This window comes from Oryzias latipes, chromosome 13 (genome assembly GCF_053564925.1).
Source record: "Oryzias latipes strain Hd-rR chromosome 13, Olatipes_Hd-rR_3.1".
In the NCBI taxonomy this organism is placed as follows: domain Eukaryota; kingdom Metazoa; phylum Chordata; class Actinopteri; order Beloniformes; family Adrianichthyidae; genus Oryzias; species Oryzias latipes.
Genome location: NC_136249.1, coordinates 11,731,599 through 11,754,319, shown reverse-complemented (window position 1 = coordinate 11,754,319; position 22,721 = coordinate 11,731,599). Strand labels below are relative to the sequence as shown.

General features: G+C 40.0%; 1 protein-coding gene across 1 annotated transcript; it reads left to right on the top strand.

Moving 5' to 3' along the window:
* The first annotated feature begins 26 nt into the window (after nucleotides 1-26).
* On the top strand, nucleotides 27-22,353 carry serpini1 (serpin peptidase inhibitor, clade I (neuroserpin), member 1). Its single transcript, XM_011482849.3, has 9 exons — nucleotides 27-167; nucleotides 9,741-10,018; nucleotides 10,437-10,667; nucleotides 10,740-10,934; nucleotides 14,600-14,804; nucleotides 16,921-17,018; nucleotides 18,145-18,231; nucleotides 18,327-18,416; nucleotides 18,739-22,353. Exons 2-9 carry the CDS (start codon nucleotides 9,751-9,753, stop codon nucleotides 18,813-18,815), a joined length of 1,251 nt encoding a protein of 416 aa, XP_011481151.1. The 5' UTR covers nucleotides 27-167; nucleotides 9,741-9,750; the 3' UTR covers nucleotides 18,816-22,353.
* Nucleotides 22,354-22,721: the final 368 nt, after the last annotated feature.

Below are 22,721 nucleotides of genomic sequence, written 5' to 3'. Positions count from 1 at the left end.
GAGACATCTCATCCCACGTCTTCCCTCTTTGATCCCCTTCGTTTTGACCAATCACAGTGAGGAGGGCGTGGCCTGCGGTAAATTAAGCAGTAAACTGCGGATGGGAGAAGCAGAGAGAAACCGCACTTCTTCATCCATCCGTGCAGCTTTACCTTTCGCCTTCATCAGTAAGAAACCTTTGATACATTTATATGATTAAGAATGTCTCTTTTGATTCATACAGTGAGAGAGAAATAAAATACATTTTTTCCTGTAGAATTCTGAGAAACTGAATTTTAGGAAGGTATAACGTGAGTAGGTGATAGGGCTTTTAATGAATTACAATTAAGAGATTACGATATTGTAATCAGCATGTGTGGGCTGCGATTGGGGTAACAAGTGGGGATGCAGAGCAGCAGTCACGTTAATCAGAGCCCATGTGTTCTCAGCAGCCACCGCCGATGGATTCTGATGATCGGGGATTGATGATGATGATGATGCTTCTGTTGTTTTTCACCGAGTCCTGTCCTTGACATGATGAAGGCATTAAGGGAATGTGCGGGCCGCTTTAATCCTTAACCTTCCTTACATCATAATGACAGGAGTTTAGTGCTCAGATATCCAGACAAACACCTTTGCAGACCAACAGACTAGTATTTGTTGAGGAGTTTTTCATGATGAAACATGCTTTTCTGATTTATTGACATGTCTCAAACAGGTGTTTGTATGTTAAAAGAAATCATTTTCGAATCACATATTAATTACATTTTTTAATATCATTTATTTATTTATTTTATCTAAAAAAAATCTCATGATCTCAGTTTGCTTCTCATCTGTTCATCTTTGCCACCAAAACGATAATCTCCTAAATCCTCATTTAGGTTTATGGTTGCTGTTAGAGTTGGCTCAACCTTTTAAATCCTAATCCCAATGAATTAATCCCATATGCAGCCAAATCTCTTCATCTCTGTTGATAGCTTGTTCTTTCTGGTGCCTTCAGGTTGAGAGCATGTTTATGTGTGAGTGTGTGAGTGTGTGTGTGTGTGTGTGAGCTTTCTCCAGGGACCGGCAATCATTGCATTCAGTAATTAGTTAGTAGATCATGCACTTGAGCACTGGATACGTTTTTATTTTTTACTGATTTGACCGAAGAAGAAAAAAACAGGGATTAGCACAGGTATGGATCCTAAATAAGCTTTTCACACAACGCAGAGATGCTAAAAGGGATAATCTTAGCCCCAATATTTAACACATGAAATACTGATATTTTATTCTGAACAAACCAAATCCTTTTTACTCACCTGCTCCACAGTCAAGCTACTTGTTTTTTTTCACATTTTACTCCAATGCTGCAATATTACACCTTTTTTTTATATCTAAAAAAGGATCATGGAGAAAACCATAAAATAAGGTTGTAGAAAGAAAAGGAAAAAAACTCAACAGTTGGGGAGAAAAAAGTCGGATCTGGAATTAAAAAAAACTAAGTGCAAACAAACTTATAAGTGTTCATAGTTCCTAGAATGGGATCATTTCTATATTTCGATAGCCAAAATGCAAAACCTCCGATCAGCACATTTTTTGATTTTGAATTTTTATGTTAAATTGTAAGAACAAGGCTAACTCCTCATTTTAAGTAAATATACAACATAAAAAACTGCCCTTTTAATGGCAAAGGTCACAAGATGAAAACCTCCATGAACTGGAATATTTGAAACCTTTTTCTTGTTTCCTGAATAGGGATTTTTTTCTTTTAAGATGGGAAGTTTTGTATTTTGCAGCTCCTCCCTGTGCAGCTAAAGGGAGGAGTTTTGTTGCCTGCTGGGATAATTTGCACCTCCATGAGGTACTAATCAGGAAAAAAGGAAACATTTTATTTAGAAAGCTCCAATGGGAATATAGTGAGTACACAAAAGTTTTTTTTTTTCAAACAATGCAGGCAAATGCAAATTAGCATTTTATCCAGAGAAAAAGCAGAGTGACTTTTCTCTGCATGACCTCTGGCTTTAACAACTTCCATTCTTTCCCTGCTTCCTATAAAGTCCTCATGATGGTCATTTTTCTTTCAGCTCCATCCTGCGTTCCAGTTTGCTTCCTACTGGTGTCTGTGTTTTGTCTGAAAGGGGAAAATACTTATTTTTTAAATTTATTTTCAAAAAGTAGTGATAGAGCCAGTTTTGAGTCAATTTTTAGGTCTGGATGAATGAAGAAATTAACGTTTTTTTTGTCAGATTGATTGTTTTAAAATAGAAATTAAATACGTTACCTTAAAGGACCTATATCATGCTTCTACTTAAACTTTTCAGAATAAACTATATTTATATGTATGATGGCATATTCCTTTGGCACACTAAAGAAAGATTTTTTTTAACATAAAATGAGTTGTTTTCGCAGCTCATTTTCCTACTTCGATCTCTGAGGCATCGGCTTTCGCTCCATGTGGGTGCCGCCCATTTCATGACATCATCCTAGAACCGGCCTCGGCAACACGAAAACAAACAACATACGGACATATGCAAAGATGGATGTTCATATACTGTGCACATTAAAGGAAAGCGTTTTTCTGATCACTGCTAGGTCTGTGGAGAAAGTGTGTGCGTGTGTGTTAGCCTAGGGGCGCTGCTGGCAGTGCAGACTCTTCCTAGAAGGAGCTGTTCTCACTTATCTACGTCACAATGTGAGAAGCCGCTCGTTTTTCGTGAATAGGGAGGGGCTTTTATATACTCAGAATACTCTGAAACATGGGAACGGATCAAAATACCACTTTTGGGATGTTTTTATTGAGGAATGAACATAGTGGGCGGCCGTGGTGCAGCGGTAGGGCGGTCAACCCATGATCGTAAGATTGCAGGTTCGATTCCCGCCTTGCACGCCCATGTGTCAAAGTGTCTTTGGGCAAGACACTGAACCCCACCTTGCCTCTGGTGGGAGGTTGGCGCCAGTGTTTGGCAGCGGAGCCGCCATCAGTGTGTGGATGTGTGTGTGGATGTGTGTGTGTGCATGGGTGAATGGGACTGTGACTGTAAAGCGCTTTGGGCCTTCGAAAGAAGGTAGAAAGTGCTATATAAGTATACGCCATTTACCATTTATAATACACTTAAAAGTTTAAAAAGGATAGCATAGAAACTTTAAGAATAACTTGTGAGTAAATGATGGAACTCAGACTATTACAGAGGCTTAAACTGCTTACTGCTCCATTTTTTTTTTATTTCTTCATTTCGGACAAACTTCAATCCTGACCGAGACGTTAAACACTTGTTTCAATGCTTAAAATGTACCCTGGATTTGTATCTTTATGGCCACATTTCTTTGTTTTTTTTGGATACAACTGTAAAAAAATGGAAGTTGTGTGCCACAAGAAATACTTTGTAAGTCACCAATGAAAACTCTAAGTTAGGTTAGCTCAATAAATCGCAAAGTTATTGTCATCGCAATATGTATATTGCAAAAGCGAGTGCAAATTTCAATAAATGGTTACCTGAAATGTCCTCAGCCAATCTTATGGCACATTGAAGTATTTAACAAATCAAATAAATCAATGTATGCATTTGACCAATCAGATGGACCCTTTTATGTCAGATGTTCGCCTATTAGGGAGACAAAGGTCATTTGTAGTCTAACTTAAGTTCTGTTGACTCTTATTTAAATTAAACTGTTGTAGTGTAATATAAATTATGCATTTAATTGTTTTGCTATTTTTTCATGTATCGCAAGTTATATCCTCAACGCAATATTGATCACTAATATCGCAAATTGCGAGTCTTGATACCATCACCAACAATATTTTAATACATTTTAATATGAAAATAACATAATCATCAAACAAATTAAACCAATATATATGGAGAGAAATTAGACTCAGTCGGATTTGTGCGTGCGCAATTCTTCATTTGTGCGTAAATTAGGATTTGTGTATGCATATTCTTGCTTTGTGCGAGCGTAAATTAGGATTTGTGATAAATTTGGATTTGTGCGTGATTTGTTACTCACATAATACGTTTTGTGTATAAATTAGAAAAATATAAAATGAAAAAATACAAAATGCAATTTACGTATGCACAAATTAAGATTACAACAGTTTGAAACTACTTACACACACACATCTTTAAAAAACACGCACGAATCCCTTGTTACGCACACACGAAGCCAAAGTTACGCACAGAACTACCGTGAGACTGTTTTCTCGTCTCACAAATTTGTCCGTAAGTGCTGCGTTTAAATACCAAAGGAATGCTCGGTCATTAGAATTTTCGCTATCAGCCTTCCCTTCTAAACGTATCCAGACAATGACTCAATCAATACATGAAGACAGTAAATGTTAGTGTTGAACATAGAGGCTACTTACTTCGGGGCGATGACCACCGAGATGGGCCGCCATTCTTCCCGTGACTCTCTCAGTCTGACTGCCTTTGATTTTTCCGGAAGGAAAAATTTACGCACGCACAAAGCAAGAATATGCATACACAAATCCTAATTTACGCACAAATCAAGAATTACGCACGCACAAATCCGACTGAGTCTAATTTCTCTCCATAAATATAGCATACAGTAAGTTAGCTTGATTTATTTATAGAAAGTGAAAGAATTACATCCATTTTATTGCGCTCTGTTGGAAAAATTTCCAGCCACCACAGGGGCTCACCTCTTCCTTTTTTGCCTGTTTTGCAATGCTATTAAAGTTTGATATAGAAATATATATTTGACTGTATCTGTATTGGCGTGCAAACAGAAAGCTGCAAATTGTTCACTGCTACAACATAACTTGTGAACAGAAGTCTTTAATGGGGGAAGACTTAAAAGCTTATGAAAATAAAAAGGTGCTGCTAATCACCGTGCATCACCCGGATCCTTGCAAAAGACGAGTACGACTGCAGAGGGCTTTAACCGCACTCAGAGACAGGAGGGATTTAAGGCCGATAATGTAGGTTTTATGCAAGTTTAATCATCTTCAGTAGGGATGTGCGTGTGTTCCTTTCATATTTGACTCAGTTCAAATCCAAATTAAGAATGGCCTCTATGGTTCTTCTAAGGGAAAACTCATGAATGATAATCAGAATCCATTATCCCTGTGCCGCAAAGCCCCTGGTAAGTCAAACGCATTCACAGTCATGCCGAGATTCCCTTCCTTCTGTAAGAGCACCCGTTTGCAAAAAAAGAAAAAAACACATCCGAGGCCAGATATTATCATGAGCATCAGTCCCTGGAGGTTTTTCTTAGAGGGAAAAAACCATGGCGAAGTAGCATTTTCACAGAATTTTTCGAACTTTAGGAAGTGCTCAAGAGTGTAAGAGGGGCAGTGAGGGAGTTTGCTTTTGGCCTGGAAGCATTCTTTCATCTGCCTGTTTTTCCATAGAGATTAAAGCGTTTTGACTCGTCGTGAGATACCCGCCTGCACGATATGAGGGAAACCTGCAATGTGTGATTTTAGTGATCAATATGACTTGCGATTCATGAAAAAAATGGCAAAACAAAAAATAATCATCAGGCAAAAGTAGGCGATCACCTGGGGCCCCGAGCTGAACACTGAATAAAAATGTCTAAAATAAAATTTACTCCACTCATTATTTAACTCTGTCATGAAATTTTATCTTTAAAAGCTTAGAGGTAATTTCCTGAAAGTATTGGGGTATGTTTTGATGGGTACAAAGTATCATTGCTGCCACAGTAACACTGCTTTTGTACACCTGTATAGAACATGAAAGAGTTTGCTCTTGGTGCGTAAATGAAGGGGGCTTCTAATGCCGGCCGTCTCAAGGTGTCCAGTTTAAATGGCAGTAAGGATTAGCTGTGTGTAGCGGCATTGGATGACATCATGTTTTGACTATCAAAATGTCAACTGCTAATCTGCTGCGTTTCGCAATCAAGGCTATGAAAGGCTGCCTTTTGAGGCCAATGAGTTTAAAGTAATCAAACTGTCAGGATTAAAAATGACGTGACTTCAACAACAGGAGATCTTCTGACAAGTTCTGTCCTTTTGGGGCATTTCATAGTTGGGTTTTGGGTTCCTTGGGTACCTGCAAGGTATTCTGGGAGGAATTCTGAGCAGACCTCAGGTTTTTCGCATAGTTATTAACCGGCCCCTTGCTGACGTTGCACCACAAATACAAATACAAAGGAAAAGCCAGCCGGCCATGATGCTGCAGTCTGTCTACACCTGCTTGCACACATGGAAATGTGGAACTCTGCTCACTGGGTCTTTTCTTACAGAAAACAGGGCTGGCTGTCTTTAAAAAGTTCAGCTCCCACAAAAAGGTCAGAAACATTACCTGTGTTTACATGGCTGCAAGGCGCCTTCTTCTTTCTCTTGGCTGTGTTGTCTTTCCCTCTTTATCCCACATCTGACCAGCAGCTTGACATATAAGGACATCCAGGCATGTCTGACTACATGTAGATGGTTACTGATGCACCCGCTTTTATAAAACCTGTAAAAAGTAGTTCAGGTTTTTTGCCACATTTTGATCTGGTATGTTTGGTATATCCGTGAAACCCGGGTTCGACTCCGGGCTGCTCCCTGTTCCCTTCTCTACCTCTGCCGGTTCCAAGCCCGGTTTGAGAAGGTTGCGTCAGGAAGGGCATCCGGCGTAAAACATTGCCAAATTTACCATGCGACTTGTTCGCTGTGGCGACCCCTGATGGGAGAAGCCGAAAGTGGAAGAAGATGTTTGGTATATCCAACATAACTATGTGCATATTCATTTTTCTACTAAAACCCTTAAAAGGCCCACTCCAATGAAATGGTGTTTGATACGTGTTCTTGTGGCATTTTTCTGACGATAGAGGACAGGTATGAAGAAAATCAAGCATAAAATTGCATTTCTGAGTACTTCTTATTCAAATTGCTAGCAAGAGAATGCATAACATATTGACATGTTTTTATTTTCTGCTTTGTTTGATTTTTTTTTTCCACTACTAAAAATGTCATTGTCCAAGTGGGCAAGGAAAATAAAGGCATATCCATCAATCAACCAATTCATCAATGAATCTAATTTATTCTCTAGAGCAGTGTTTTTCAACCAGTGTGCCGCGGCACACTAGTGTGCCGTGGGAGATGGTCAAGTGTGCCGTGAGAAATTGCCCTCATTAACTGATCTAAAAGCAATTACCATCTCCAGAAAATCAGCTCTTTGTTCATCCAAACAGGCCCTGATAAAACACTGAGAAGTTAAGAATATGAAATATCATAAAATTATTTTTTCTTTGTGTTTATATGATTCTATTTAAGACATTTTGATAAGAATAACGGGATACCGCGATTTAGCTGCAGCTATAACTGTGTAAGGAAAAGTCCCGCCCCTTTAACTTTCTCCACCAATCATTCTTGAAGGCTTAATCACATGTCATCAGTCTGACCAATCAGAAGTGGTTAAAGTATTCACTTCCTTGTTTCGATTTAGCGCAAAAAAGTCTCTCTGTTCCAACAGAAATACCAGCTAAAGCTCGTCTTTAGCGGTGTAGCTTTACACAGAATCTGGTATCAGACTGGAACAAGTAAACAAAACCATGAAGCTCAAAGACGCTGGTCTTTCTGCTGTCGGCGGATTACGGGCACTACATCTCCCATGATGCAGTAAAGTGACTGTCTTAGCGCACAATGAGTCTCTTCTCTTAACGTCTTAAAACAACGAACACACATCAAACAGTTTTTTGAATCTTTTGACTTAATTTTTAATACATATACTGTCATTTACATATACTGTCACAAATACTTTTAGAAAAAACAGCCACAGCTTCCAGCGTTTTCTGCAACAATTATCACAAAAATGCATGTGAGATTGCAGAGCGGCTGTAGATCAATACAGACTGAGCTTTTTCTTTTTTTTTATTTATCAATTTTTTTGGATGCTGGTGTGCCGCGGGATTTTTGTCAACGTTAAAGTGTGCCGTGGCTCAAAAAAGGTTGAAAAACACTGCTCTAGAGTGACAGCAAAGGGAAGGGGGAGGCGGGCTTACTCAGTCCAGCCCACAACTCAGAAACAAATTGTAATTTAAAACTGGAATAACTTGAAAAAAGGTCTAAAGAGGATCAAAGTGGGTCTTTAAGGTTTGAATCAAATCGGAGCTTTTGCAGACAATGTTCTTCTCTGGCATGCTTGCAGTCATTGGATCTTCAGTCACATACTACTGGATTTCTTGGATCCTAAAATGTATTCAAAATACTTTAATTTTTGAAACAAACTAACAACAAACACCATATGTATGAGTGGTGATTGTGCTTACTGACCTGGAATTTGCCGTGGTTCACAGCACTCAAGAATCTGTGAAAACATTTTAGTACAACTATGGTAAACTATGAAGCTGCACCACTTGATGGATTATTGTAGTGTTATGGGTACCGTAGTAGTCAGCAGCCTGCCAGAATAATACATACTGTGCTGTTACTTCATGAATGGAAAAAGTAGAAGTATGGTTACAGTGTGGTTAACTAGCAAAACTTCCCATTAGCCGCTCTGACCAATCACCTGCCCCTTGACTCCTCTAGGTATTATGGGTAGTGTGGTCATACCATATTTTATGACTGTGTTGTTTCCTTAATTCTGCCCTATAACCCAATGTGCCTTATGGTCAGATAAATATACTATTGATTGCAACATATTTGCAGTGGATTCCAAGTGCAGCACCAATGCACTGTAAACCACTGATGGGTTTTTAATCCAGGGGGGGTCTGAAGCTCACAGGACTAATCTGTACCAGGCATTGAAAACACTCGCAATGGATCTTAATAAAAAGCCTTTGCATGGGACATATTGACAATAAGGGAAATGATGCATCATTTTTAGAAATGACACGTCCCCTGAAATGCACCGAGCTGAGCCCGTTCTGTGTGGGAAGAGATTTTGTTCTCCACACAACAGAGAAAATGACAGCACGCTGATTTTTCTGGCCGCTGCCCATTGTTGTCCACAGTACAGTCACCTGCCATCTCACACATCCCATTAGCCAGCAGATTCCAGCGCGCTGTGGGACTGATAATTGGATCATTTTACAGGCTTTAATGCCAGCAGCGCAGTGGCAAAAAACAAACAAATGTGTTGGGTTACTCATTCATCAACATCTTTCTCTGTATTTGTATCATATATCACTGTTTTTTCTTTTCTTTATGATTATCATCCCCCCCCTCCCCCATAACAATGTTGCAGCAGTCACAGGTTTCGAAGGGTTGCAGGTTCATTGTTAGGTAAGAATGAGGCGTCTAACACATAGACAACAAGGAAAAGTTAATGACAAGAACATTTGAAATATTATCAGTTTTTTGATCATCTTTCTTGTTTGTTTTTTAATATTAGAATGCCTGAATGGCAAAAGGAAACTTTCTGAAACATTTTGAGAGATGACCAAGTCAGTATTTGTAGGGTGTAGAAGATTCTTCTCAAAACCCATTTCTCTTGGTGCAGAGAGGTCAAAGGTTGAAACAAACTTTTGAAAAGCTGTTTATGAGAAACTCCTTCATGTTAACATGCAGTCATGCCCTTCCGTTTTATCCTTAAGAACTGAATCTGTAAGACCATTAATAATTTTATGCAACGTTCTTTTCATCTGTATTCCTACTTTCTCACTTTCTTTTTTGTTTAGCCTCTTTGTTCTTATTTTCTTCTTCTCTCTACACATCTTTTCCTTTCATTTGGCCTGCTCTTCATCCATCTGTTTTCCTGCCCGTCCCCCGCTCACATTATCCACTTTCCTGAAGCCTCCACCTCATCTATCCATCTTTCCAACTTTTATCTTTTCCCTGTTCTCTTTATATATATATTTCTTTTACATTTCAGCTCTTCTAAAATGTTGAGGTTGGACGTTCTGGCCCCGCTTCTCCTCCTCTCCATCCTGTTGCCGGGCTACGGTTGCCGGGCGGCGGACATTCCAGAGGACACTACATCAGAGTTCTCCTTCAGACTGTACCACCAACTGCAGGCGGAGGGGGGTCAGGAAAACATCATTTTTTCGCCTCTGAGTGTGGCGCTTTCCCTGGGCATGGTGGAGCTGGGAGCCAGAGGGGCCTCACTGGAAGAGATACGACAGACTGTGGGATTCAGCAGCCTGCTTCCTGGTAGGAAGAACATATAGATTTGCAAACATCAGAGAGAAGTGTCTGAAGAAGGAAGCAACAACAACAGCAGCATGATACTTGATTATAGCTGCATTGAGCTATGTAGCTCAGACTTCCAATTTTTCCTTCATATCACTTTTCTTGCCCTTTTTCTTGTTTAAAAATGTGTGAAAACTATTTTTAAATCTATTTTGTTCATAATTTTTTTCACACAATATTCAAGAAATGACCATCAAGCAGATGTCATTTTAATGAATTAGCTGATGTATTTTTGTTCTTACTTTTGTTGGTGTTGTTTACATTGATCTAATGGTAAATAGATAAAAAAAATCTTCATATTTTATTGGAAAAGTAAAGAAATGCAAACGTTGCAGTTGTTTACTTAAGGGTTATCAGTGAATGTTGTGCTGTTCTCCAGGCGTGGAGTTCTCTCTGCTCCAGAACCTCACAGCAGCTCTTCTGGATGACGACACCCACCACGTGATCCGATGCGCAAACAGCCTCTTCCTGCAGGAAGGCGTCTCCTTTAACCCGGAGTTCCTGCACCTGGTGAAGAAATACTTCCGAGCCGAGGCGGAGACGGTGGACTTCAGCGACTCCACGGCAGTTGCCGATCAGATCAACAGCTGGGTGGAAAACCACACAGAGAGTGAGTCAGAGAGGTGGGCAAATGGGAGGAGAGCAGGGAATGAACAAACTCACCAGCAGTCTCGCCTTCCAGGTAAAATCAGGTCTCTGCTGTCAGCCGAGGACTTCAGCAGCGTGACGCGCCTGACGCTGGTGAACGCCATTTACTTTCGGGGCTCCTGGAAGAACCAGTTCAGACCAGAGAACACCAGGACCTTCTCCTTCAGCAGAGATGACGGCTCTGAAGTTCAGACCCTCATGATGTATCAGCAGGGAGATTTCTACTACGGTCAGTCTGTGAATGAAGGCTCTTTTATCTGAAAATACTTCTCAAAGTTATTCTGGTTTTATTTGTTAACTTTTAACACAAAATGTTCAGATTTAATCATTTTTTAATGTGTTCATTTCAAATCTATTTTTAATTCTTTGTGTAAAGGTTTTTGTTAAGTTAAGTTGTAAACAGCTTTTTGAACTAAATTAAGTTACTTTCCCACCAAACAGGATTCACCCATCAGTCCATTTTCAATATTGAGTCAATGTACAGACGTGATCGAAGGTTCTGTGGCAGGTTTTGAGGGTGGGGCGCGCACTGCTGTCTGGCAGCAGCCTGTTTTGAGTGTTGTGGTGCGATGTTTTCAGAGTTCAAATATGTAAATTTTGGCAAAGATGTGACGTCAACCAATCAGGGACTCAGCTTTGGCGCATAGCGTGTTGATGACAGGATCAACGGATGGAGTCCAAAACCAACATGGACGAGAAACTGATGTTTCTCCTCCTAAACTTAGGAGGAGAAATAATAAAACGACGATAATAAAACGTTCTCTAATTTTATTTTTTTATTTTTTTCTTCCTCGGTTGACAGCAAGTCATCAAACTGGGTCTCAGAAAGAAGGAAGTAGCGCTGAAAGTGACCATCATTCAGATGCAGCTCCTGCAGTAGACAGTGAAGCTCACCATACTGGGAGAATCTCAAAATGATCCAATGAACCCAGACATGGAGACGTGGTTACAAATGCTTTTATAGAACTCTTTATAATAAATAAGCAGCATCTCCACAGCATCATCCATGACTTCTATGCTTTGTAAATGGGATACAGATATACAGTCACTGCTTCCATGTAGAGATGAGGCTAAAAGCGTTTGACAATAGCTCCTCCCACACGCATCAGCATTGTCAATTTTGTAAACACATTTTTGGACGAGCATGACATTTGACGCACATCAGATGAAAGATGGAGAACACGGATTTAACGCTTGAATTGAGTTTGGTGTGAACTTAGCAATAAACCTATAGCAAAAATACTTTTAAAGTTAGTTACGCTGCACGTCTACACCGTCTGTGAAGTCAATATGAATTCCCCCTGTGCTCGGTCGGTCTTTGTTTACGTGTGTGTGTGTGTTCTGCAGCTGCAACACACAGCTTATGTGTGTTTTTCCCTGGTCACTCTTTCATATTCCTGCCTGCGATCAAGGACTGAGACATGTGTACATGTGTGCGTTTGTGCGGCGAGCACAGCCGGTGCATGTGTGGACCTTTGTGGTAGAGAACTGCGAAACGGGGACAGGTCCGTTGGGGTTGGGGGGGGGGGTTCCTCTCTGATTCCTGAAGCACAGTCATGCTTTGCTAAAAGGCAGCTTGTGGAGCTTCATCAGCTCTTTTTTGATGGAGCTGCTACAGTTCCCACTAAATGCTCCATCTTTTCCTGCTAACTTATCTTTCATTAGCCGCTATTACAGAACAATCCAATGCTGTGTGATCCTTAAGATGTCTTCTTTGTTCTGGTAAAGCATTGTCATTCATTCATCTTTTCATGGATTATTTCTATATCTTAAAATATAGCAGTAAAAACAGCGAACAATATTTTTTTACATTTTAAAAAAAAATAAAAGGTCAGTTTACAACTGACATTGTCTTAATCACCGAAACACATCAGTCAGAGCTGCATGAATTAGGATGGTCACAGGGGGTGGCACAGTGGTGTATCGGTTAGCACTTTACATGAAGAAGGGCTGGGTTTGAATCCAAGTTGAGATTTTTCTGTGTGGAGTTTTCATGTTCTCCTGGTGTTTCTTGGGTTTTCTCCTGGCACTGCGGTTACCTCCCGCAAAAACATGGTTCACAGGTCAATTGGTGACTCCATTCTCTTCCATAAAGGAGTTTGTGTTAGAATAGAAGTTGGATCGATGTTGTAATCCAAATAAATCCTGATAATTCCAGTAAAACCAGATTATCGACTATGACTATTATTGACTACTAATGACCTAGTATATAATTGATCAACACAATTAAATGACTCTTTTTCTGCATGTATGTTTAATGCTTGAGGTATTAAATAAAAAAATCGTAACTGGCCACAATGCATGATGAAAATAGTGTTTTAAGCATTTTTTGTGGCATTTTTCTGATGTTGGAGGACACATATGAACAACATTTAGCTCAAAATTGCATTTCTGCGTATTTCTTTATTCAAATTGTGAATAGGGAACAGATGAAAAATTGCAGTTTGTAAAAGAGATCTTATTTGGGATGTAGAAAATACTTGGGGGCGGACCACAAGCTCCCTGCCCCATGCTCTCAGCAACAGGGAGGGGAAGGGGGGGGGGGGGTGTCTCCGTGCCAACTGTCCAGCCTACAACCCAGAGATACATTTCTAATGAACTGTGTCCCTAGACAAACTACACATTTTTTTATTTGGGCAAAAAACGGCATAATCACGACCACCACTGGGAACGCTTTTACAACAGATCAAAAGTGGATCGGAGTGGGACTTTAAAGCCTTTTTGGCAGCAGAAAGTTGCCAAGTTAAAAAGGCTAATGAGTTATGTTGTTGTAGCCATGCTCTTTAATCCATTTAACAAGGATACATTTGTGCACATTGAAAACTTTAAGAGGAAATAAAGCAGGACTTCCTGCAGACAGGAGAAACTATTAAACGTGGCTGCTGCCACCAAGGGGACAGGAGGTGCAAAACGCATGAAAAACATGAGACATTTGGGGGGTTTTGTAAGTCAAAATGCAGGCACAATCTTTACAAAACTAAAAAATAAACTCCAAATCACCATAAAGATAAATCTAAAAGGGACAGGTTTTCTGCTGTAACACGTTCTTGTCTACCAGCAAAAAACAGTCAGTTGTTCTTGACTGTTCAACAAAAATCAAAACCAAAAAAAAAACAGATGGGTAAGGCAACAACCAAAATAATTCGTAGTTGCAGATCTCAAAGAAATGCAAGTAAACATCCAAAGTGGTGAAGAAAGTATCTGAAGAAATAAAATATCTGAAGGATTCAGATAGTTCAATCATTCCTGTTTCTTGCAGCTCATGAGTTTGTGTTGCTCCCTGAATAAAATATAATTACATTCATGAATAGATGCTGCAGTTGTCAGTCTTCTTTTTAATTGAACTCTTTTCAAGTTGCTGATGGATCTTGTCGCGCGAAAACATCAAATAACGGCAGTTTTGCTTGTTAAGCTTTTGGTGAACTCCGCCAGAGCGCAGTGAGGATGAGGAGGCATAAGGGCAGGAATCAGTCACAGAGCACACTGTGTTCCTCTGTCAGTGATGAGAAATGTAAAAAAAAAAAGCGATGTTTCAGTTCATATGAGTAAAGAATTAAAGGATGGAAAAATATTGAATATTTATGATCATCTGGGGTTTAAGTGTAGTTACATGTTTTCATTTGTTTAGACAGAAGCTTGTTAAAGATCCAGCTAAAGGTTGTAGACAGCATAGCGTGCCAAAACCTAGAACCAAAATGTGGATTTTACACAGAGTAAATTCTTTTTTTTTTGCTCTACTTCTAACCAAATCCTTTAATGTTAAACCAAGTGATGTTTAACTGAGGCCCCAGGTTAGTGGTTCATCAATAGATAAACCAAAACCCCCATCCTCACCCATTTGAGCACGTTTCTCCTCACCTTTTAATGCAGCGGTGCGCGTGTGATCTCTCTCAGGTGAGTTCAGCGATGGCTCGCAGGAAGCTGGTGGTGTGTACCAAGTCTTGGAAATGCCCTATGAAGGAGAGGACATGTCCATGATGATTGTGCTGCCACGCCAGGAGGTGCCACTGGCCTCGCTGGAGCCCATCATCAAGGCTCCTCTGCTGGAGGAATGGGCTAACAATGTCAAGCCACAGAAGGTGGAAATCTACTTACCCAGGTGGGAGGACACATTAAAACAGGTGGTCTGCTTTGCCCCATGCTTTATTTTTACCATGAAAAAAATAGAAATACACTTTATCTTATATCCTTTATCTGGTAGAAAAAGAAAAAGAAACCTTCCGTGCATGATTTATCTGCATTAGATCATTTACTGTCAGTTTCTGCATCTCAAATGCTTCTAAAATGTTACGGTTTTTGGTTTTTTGCATTACTTAAGATGATGGAAGCAAAAATAGGTTTTTGGATATTTCTGGCAGGAATGTGTCTCCCGTGCTTTTGTTTAACAAGCACCATAAGTTGATCGTAAAACCGCTAATCACACTTAAAACACAGCAGCTATTGAACAGAATTGCCTTGATTGTCGATGCAACGAATCTGAGTACAATGAAATTGCTCTTCTTTAAGGATTGTAGGCAACATATGCAGGACTACATGTCATAGTTACCGACCTTGGATCATTTAACTTGCTTCCTGCAACTACAACGTTCTCTCAATATACCAATTGTCTCTCAATTGGTACATTAGAAACCCTCCCCACACTCACCCCGAGATGTTCATGTCAATCAAAAATACAGCTTACTGTTTATAGGTTGCCCGTTTTAGGTCATATGCCAAACCTTTTAAATTTTAGACTGTTCCAAAAACGGTAGAAAGCATCAGCCTCACAGCGTTTGAGCTGTCTTTACACGTTCTCCAAAATGCACTGTTGCATGAGAAGCAGTTTTCATTCCAGAGGGGTTACTGCGCTGGAAAGTTTATAATTCATTTTTTTTTCTTCCTGTCTTTTAGTTTATCCTTTAAAAAGCTCTCTTAGCAAGATCTTACTGTAGACATTCAAACATTTCCGGGCTTTGAAATAGTGTCATGCTTAATCTAGCCTTGCGTCTGCTGAGAGTTTGTGTAATTTAATCACGAGGTGCTTTAGAAACGACAGTTGTGTGTCATTTAGTCTAAAGCTAAGTTCACACCGCCCCGGCAACACGCGTTCATGCGGCCACTTCTAATGAAAACTCTATGTAAACACACGTAAATGCGAGATTACGGCTTCCGCATTCAAAACTCTCCCGTTTGAAAGAAAAAGCCTGGAGCAAGATTCACCAGATCCCAACTGTAGGTGGCTGACATGCGCTAGTCAGTAGAAAAAGAAGCCCCTCCCTGCTTGTCCACTGTGAACACCACGGCCTTCATGTATGTTCAAGGGCCTGCTTTTAGCGCGTGCTTGAACATGCATCGCATGTCCAGTGTGTCTGTAGCCTAGCAGCCAGTAAACGGGGAGACTTTGATGGAGATGCAGGGAAAATGCAGGACCGGATGAATCCTTGACGCTAAAACAGAGTTAGCAAAGCAGTGCAAGCTGACTTTAAGATGAACTAGCAGTTAAAGAACTTTGAGGCAAATTAAAGATGTAGAGGTTTTTGGTTTATTGCAGTAGATGTGGACAGATTTGCGGAAAGCTTTCAGATGGCCTGATAATTCATTGATGACGGGTTGGCATGCAGCAGCAGCAGCCAGGTGCAACCCATCTTCAATCATGAACACAAACACCCAGCAGCTCACTCCATGGAGAAATGCATGCAGGAGGAAGGAAGTTCACTAAATCAGTCCAAAAGCAGATATTTTTGCTTCCAGCTTTTAGAATGAACTGCTCATTTTTTAGGAGATTAGCTCTTTCAGATTCAGGGACATTTGGCAAGCTGGGGGAGCAACGCATTTACGAGACAGGCCTCTTTTTCCCCAGTTGGTTTCTTAAAAGACAGAAAGGAAAAGATTAGTTCAAACATAAAAAAGGCAACTTTTTCAGTGATGCAGTCCTTTTTGAGTTAACTGTAGGGAAAGTAGCAAAAGAGATTAAATGTTGTTTAGCTTTCCACATTCCTATACATCTAAATTTAGTTGGATTTTTTTTTGCATTTTACTTTAAACATTTGTGGCATCATTTAGCTTCAGGAGATTTTCGTGTGACTGCCTGTGCAATGCCTTAACGCTGTCTACGTTAATGTTGGTGATGACCTTTGATTGATCGGAGTTCACCGAAGTTAAATGTTTGTTATGATCGAAAATCGTGATCTGCTACATGATCTTTGCTTTGTCTCAACTACACGATCCTCCTTAAGGTTTAAGGTGGACCAGAAGATGGATCTGAGGGACACTCTGCAGGAGCTGGGAATCAAGAGTATTTTCACCACTGATGCTGATCTCTCCGCCATGACAGGTGAGACGGATCCCTACAGGTCCTAACACAAGTGGGAACGCTTGACGTTTGCCAGATAATAGACCAATATAAGCATGTATAAATAGAAAAGAAAAACCTGTACAGCACTTAATTCTCTTCTTGGCAGCAAGCAGTAGCTTTCAGTACCTTCTGAGGTAACCAAGGTAACTGGCACTGTGTGGGCAGGTCGGAGCTGTCACATCATCCTTTAAAAATAGTTCCAGAGAAAGACACCTGAGAACTGTGAAAATACAGTGCGACCAAAATAAAATGGAATAATTAAGATCCAAAGCAAGAAGTGTGTACAAAAAAAAATTAAACATTAACAAGAATTATTTCAGTGAAATGACCCTCTACAAGTAGAAAAAATGCCGATTTAAGATGGTTCTCTCTATGAAAAGATTGTGTAAACAGATATGTCCGAACAATGTCCTGTTGAGGACATCAGTGTTTGGTTTGGGGAGCACTTTTGCAGTCTGACATTTGTTAATCCATTTAAATCAATCCTCTCACTCTGGGGCAGATCTAATCTTGTACATGGCTATAACAGACAGAGTGAAGTAATGGGGGTCTTTAATTCCCATGTGGAGGATTGATGTAGTACGTGTTGTAGTAGTACAGCGGAAAGCATGTTTCAACCTACTGTGATGGCGCTGTAGCAGGAAATCAAAACGTCGCAATTTCTGGAAGGCACACTCGGCAGTGTTTTACAGGTTACTCATAGGGCGGTTCAGTCAATTAACTCACCTGCTCAGCGTCCTATTTAAGCCCAGGTGCGCAGTTGTTCATTCTCTTTCTTACCTTCAGCGCTCATTCGTCGCCCCTCCCTCCTCCCCGGCTTCCACCTGTGGGCTCCGTTAAGGGGGTTTTGTTACCCGAAAGTTTTATGGAAAATTATATTATGGAATTGAACGGAGCCTTATGCCAAAACGAAAGATGTCAATGCCAACTTAAAGAATGTGAATATTAAGTATGTGGAAATAAATATTTCTTACTGCAAGAGTTGTCTGACAGAAATACAACTATTTCTGTCAAGACACCAAAAGCCATTTCTTTGTATCTACCAAATATTCAAATGAAATGTTTTTTTTTAAATAAAAAGTGACAGTATAGTGTTCATTTCCAGATGGGAAGGACCTGTACATCGGAAAGGCTGTGCAGAAAGCTTATCTGGAGGTGACCGAGGAGGGGGCAGAGGGAGCTGTTGGCTCAGGTGCTTCACTTTTCCTAAAAAATAAAAATAAAACTCTGATTTTTCTCTTTTCATGAGAACTTATCAGAATTGTCTTTTGCATTTTCTATGACCAGGAATGATTGCCCTGACCAGGACTTTGGTGTTATACCCACAAGTCATGGCCGATCACCCGTTCTTCTTTGTCATCAGGAACAGAAGGACAGGTAAGCCAGTTTTGGTTCCTGGAAAAAAACAGATTTAACCCTTGTGCTATCTTAGATGACCCCACCCTTACATTGACGTGTTCTCCCTACCATGACAAAGGTGGATAAAGGTGGAAAGATTTCATGTAATCCATGGACACCAGTGAAGATCACAAATCATTGAAGAAAAAAGGTTCAGCCCACTGTCTAGTGGTTCCAGATGACCCAACTCCCAATGCTAGAATGCCTAGGATAGCACAAGGGTTAAGTGTCTCACCTGACTGTGCCTCTTACCCTGTGTGTCACCTTCAATGTGTAAACGTGTCTGTGCATGTCTCTCCAGGCTCGGTCCTCTTCATGGGCAGAGTGATGACCCCTGAGGTCGTGGAGCCCTATGACAGCTACTTTGACTCCATTTAACCCAATGACCAGGGCGCTCCCTGTCAGCCAATTAGATCCTGGCATCACAAAAGCTACCTATTCTCTACCACCATCTCTAACTGTGTTTTATACTCTTGACAAGATGATATAACCAAATATTATATGATGAATTAAATATAAACATCTTTGTAATTACAATATATTGCCAAAGGTGTTCGATCCTCCATCCAGGTGTTTGATTCAGGTGTTCCAATCACTTCACAGGTGCACAAAATCATGGAAATTTCCACTATGACAATGTTCTACAATCAACCATCAGCCAGAATATAACCAAGTGATGTTAACCCACAGAGCAGTAGATTCTGAGCCACGTTGCAAGCAGAGGTTGCCATTCTTTCTATCCGAGTCGATTCCTGCAGAGCTTTTTGTCTGCAGGCGCCTGGAGAGCTTGGTGGAATTGGTGATCACCAAATTAAGGCGATGTGTTCTGATATGCAAAGCATGTCACCCCTGAACTCTAGAGCTTTGGAGAGGCTTTCTCTGCCCAAATCTAGTCCTCAAGGTCTACCACCCTGCCTGCACACCTTTCTGCTGATTACGTGGATCAGGTGTTAAATCAGTCAGAATTTTGGAGGACTGCAACCCCTCCAAAAGTGTCACTTAATCAGTACAGTTTTACAATTTTTCTCAGTCACTTTAGTACAATTCTCAGATCAGAATTGAAGTTTGCAAATATGTGTGTGCATTTCTCATAACAATTTGTACAAACAGCAAAACACTATGGATTTCTTGCAAAAGCCTGTAACTTGCTCAAAATCTTTAGTTCATCTCTGAAAACTAAGTCTTTATGTCATTGAACATGTCAGTGCCATCAGAATGTCAAGTCCTTGTGTCATTGTCTACGAACAAGACAGTCAAATGACTTAGTCATGTTGTCAAAATAACTGTACTTTAGCGGGAGGTTCTGATGTAAACTATAGCTAAAGTTTTGATGACAATTATTGTAAAATATAAGTTACACCTTTTTTGTTTGATTGCAATAGACTGGACAAGATTCACATTTACACTTTTATTGTTCATATTGTAATTTGTTGACAGATCATGTCATACCAACATAGAAAAAACCCACTGCAAACAGTAACACAAAGGGAAAAAAAAGGACAATATTCTGTACAACAGTCCAGGCAGTGCAGTAGGAATTGGTGTGGTCTTCCTACACCTCTTGTCGTTCCTGTATGTTAGGACACAAATTCTCATCCACATCACAGCGAATATCCTCTCTTGAAATGCAGCGAAATATGTTTGTCACATTATGACAACTTGGTCAACTAATTTGCCGTTAATGACTTATACGATGAACTAATGACTAGGAGTTTTGAGGAGTAAGACTATTGCACAGTGAACTATATAATACATTTTGATCAACATGACATAAACAATTGATAATGTAGCAAAGAGCAGAGAATTGTACATAATCATTTGCATGGATGTACCAAAGCAATTGCAACTTGTTCAAAGAAGTGAGAAACTGCTTATATGATGTGCACAAGTGACATCATGACGTGAAGAATGAACAAATAGTTTTGAGAATTTCATTCTGATCTGAGAATTGTACTAAAGCGACTGAGAAAAACTGTAATTTTGGTTAGAGTGTATACATTTATGACTGAGGTACTTGTATAACAGTAAAATAAGCGGTGTAAAGTTTTATACACCACTGCTGGCATTACACTAAACCAATGGGCTTTCTGCAAACAACCAGCAGATTTCTGTAGAATGAAAGGTAGAATGTTCGATCTTCTGTAAGCTTTGTTTAGGATTGGAAAAAGCTGACCACACATATTCAGGTTAGCAGTGGTAGAACGAGGATAAAGATACATCAAGGAAACGAAAGGTATAACAAGAGAAAAGGACATTTTAGGCTTGTGAAAGGGATGCTTAATTTGAAAAATAATTAATATGGCCCTTTTTCAAAGTAAAGTATTTCACTTTTAGCAAAAATATACATTTTTTTAGAGGGTAGGTAAGACTGTGGGGCTCAGGTTGGGTTTTGGTGAGGAACAAATAGTCCCAAATGGCTCTTTTGGTGTTGAGTCTGCTAATCAGTAGAAAGCAGCGAAAGCAAGCAGGGTGGTAGATTTCAAGGACCGGGATTGGGCAGCCCTGCTCTAGAAGGTCCAGTTTTCTACTTCATTATCCGGCAATCTGATGGATAAGTGTTGGGTTTGGCAGCTAGACAGTCTGACGTTGAGGGTATGGATTTAATGTTAAAAAGGCTTCACATAGGGGACGGTCCCTTCCTGTTCCAACGTGACTTCATTCTGGTGTACAGTCCATGAAAAGGCATGGAGCAAGACTGCGATCCAAACCTTTTCATCTAATATTAGTCAGCGCAACCCAAGACCATGGAAGTCAGGAAAGTTCATATGTGTGTAGAGTAAACAAACACTTTTGGCAACATAGCCTTTGTGTGTGTATAAGTTTCAGTTTTTTTATACTGTAAGCTTTAAATTCTTGGATACAGATGCCCACAGAGAAAGTTGTAAATATTCTCTAGTAAATGCTTTGAATTAGCAAAAGGGACCTGAGGTTCCAAATCCACACACTGCACCTTTCTGTTCAGCTGCTTTACTGTTGTGAAAACGAAGCCTCTTTTTTTTTTCTTTTCTCAAAGGAGTTACTGTTTCTCCTGCAAACACAGTTTCTTTCTTTCGTCTGGTGCAATTGCAGTTTACGGTCGCACTCTTATTATATATGCTCACTATTTTATTGCAGAAAAACACACACCTTTCCTACATGGAATAAATCTTAGTAAGACATCTCATCGAGACAGTATTGAGACATTTTTACACACACATAGAATTTATTCACTGCAGATGAATTGTTATGCCTTATCATATTTGGCTGGTTGATTAAGCTCCATCTGGGACTTTTACAGGTGAGCAGAGGGGGATGATGTAACTAGGGCAAGTTACCATAGCTATAGACGTGGAGCATAAAGGAGCGCTAAAAAAGATCTGCAGCACTGTTGTGAATGTACATACGAGGAGAAGCAGTAACACCATCTGTATGGATTCTTTCAACATAAAAGCCTTTCCATTAAAATATATATATTCTGTGTGTTTGTTAAAGGTATCTTTGCTTTTTTTTTTAGACATTGCAGCTTTAATACAACAGGATTATTAAAGGGAATTTTTAAGGTTTTGGGATGATGTCAGCCATGTAGCACAGGAGCATGGCAGGAAATGTCTTTTCAGTTACAGCTTGTTTTTGTTTTTTTGTTTTTTTTTTCCTGTGCTGATAGTGTCCTGCCAAAGATTCTTGGAACAAATTCAGGCTAGCTTCCGCATGCGCTCACATTCAAATTCCCACAAACCAAAAGAATTTCTTCCCGGGTTCATGGCAGGACAGCCTGCCAGTATTTTTAAACTGTATTTTCTTTTGACTCAGTAAGTGTAAAGAAACTGTTAACAAAGTGTTAATTGGATTGCAATATTTCTGCAAATTGGTGTAAGATGATGCAGATTGCTTCAAATAACACACTCTACACAATAAATCAACCGAGAACACATCAAAAGGAGACATTTCAGTTTTTCCATTTATATTTACTAAATATTTTCTATTTTTTTTCTCTTAGACAAACTTAGAAAAGCTCCAGCACATCCAAAACTGCGCTGCTAGGGTCCTGACGCAAATATGACCACATCACTCCTGTCCTTCAGTCACTTCACTGGTTACCCATTCGTTCCAGAATTCAATAGAAACTCTGTCTCCTCACCTACCAATGTGTCCATGGAACTGCCCCTGCCTACCTAGGTGAGCTCCTTTTCCCGCAAGCCACTTCACGACTCCTCCGTTCCAATTTCACACACTGCTTTCATCAGCCAAGGACCAGGCTAACCACTATGGGAGACATAGCCTTTCAGGCTGCTGCCCCTCGACTCT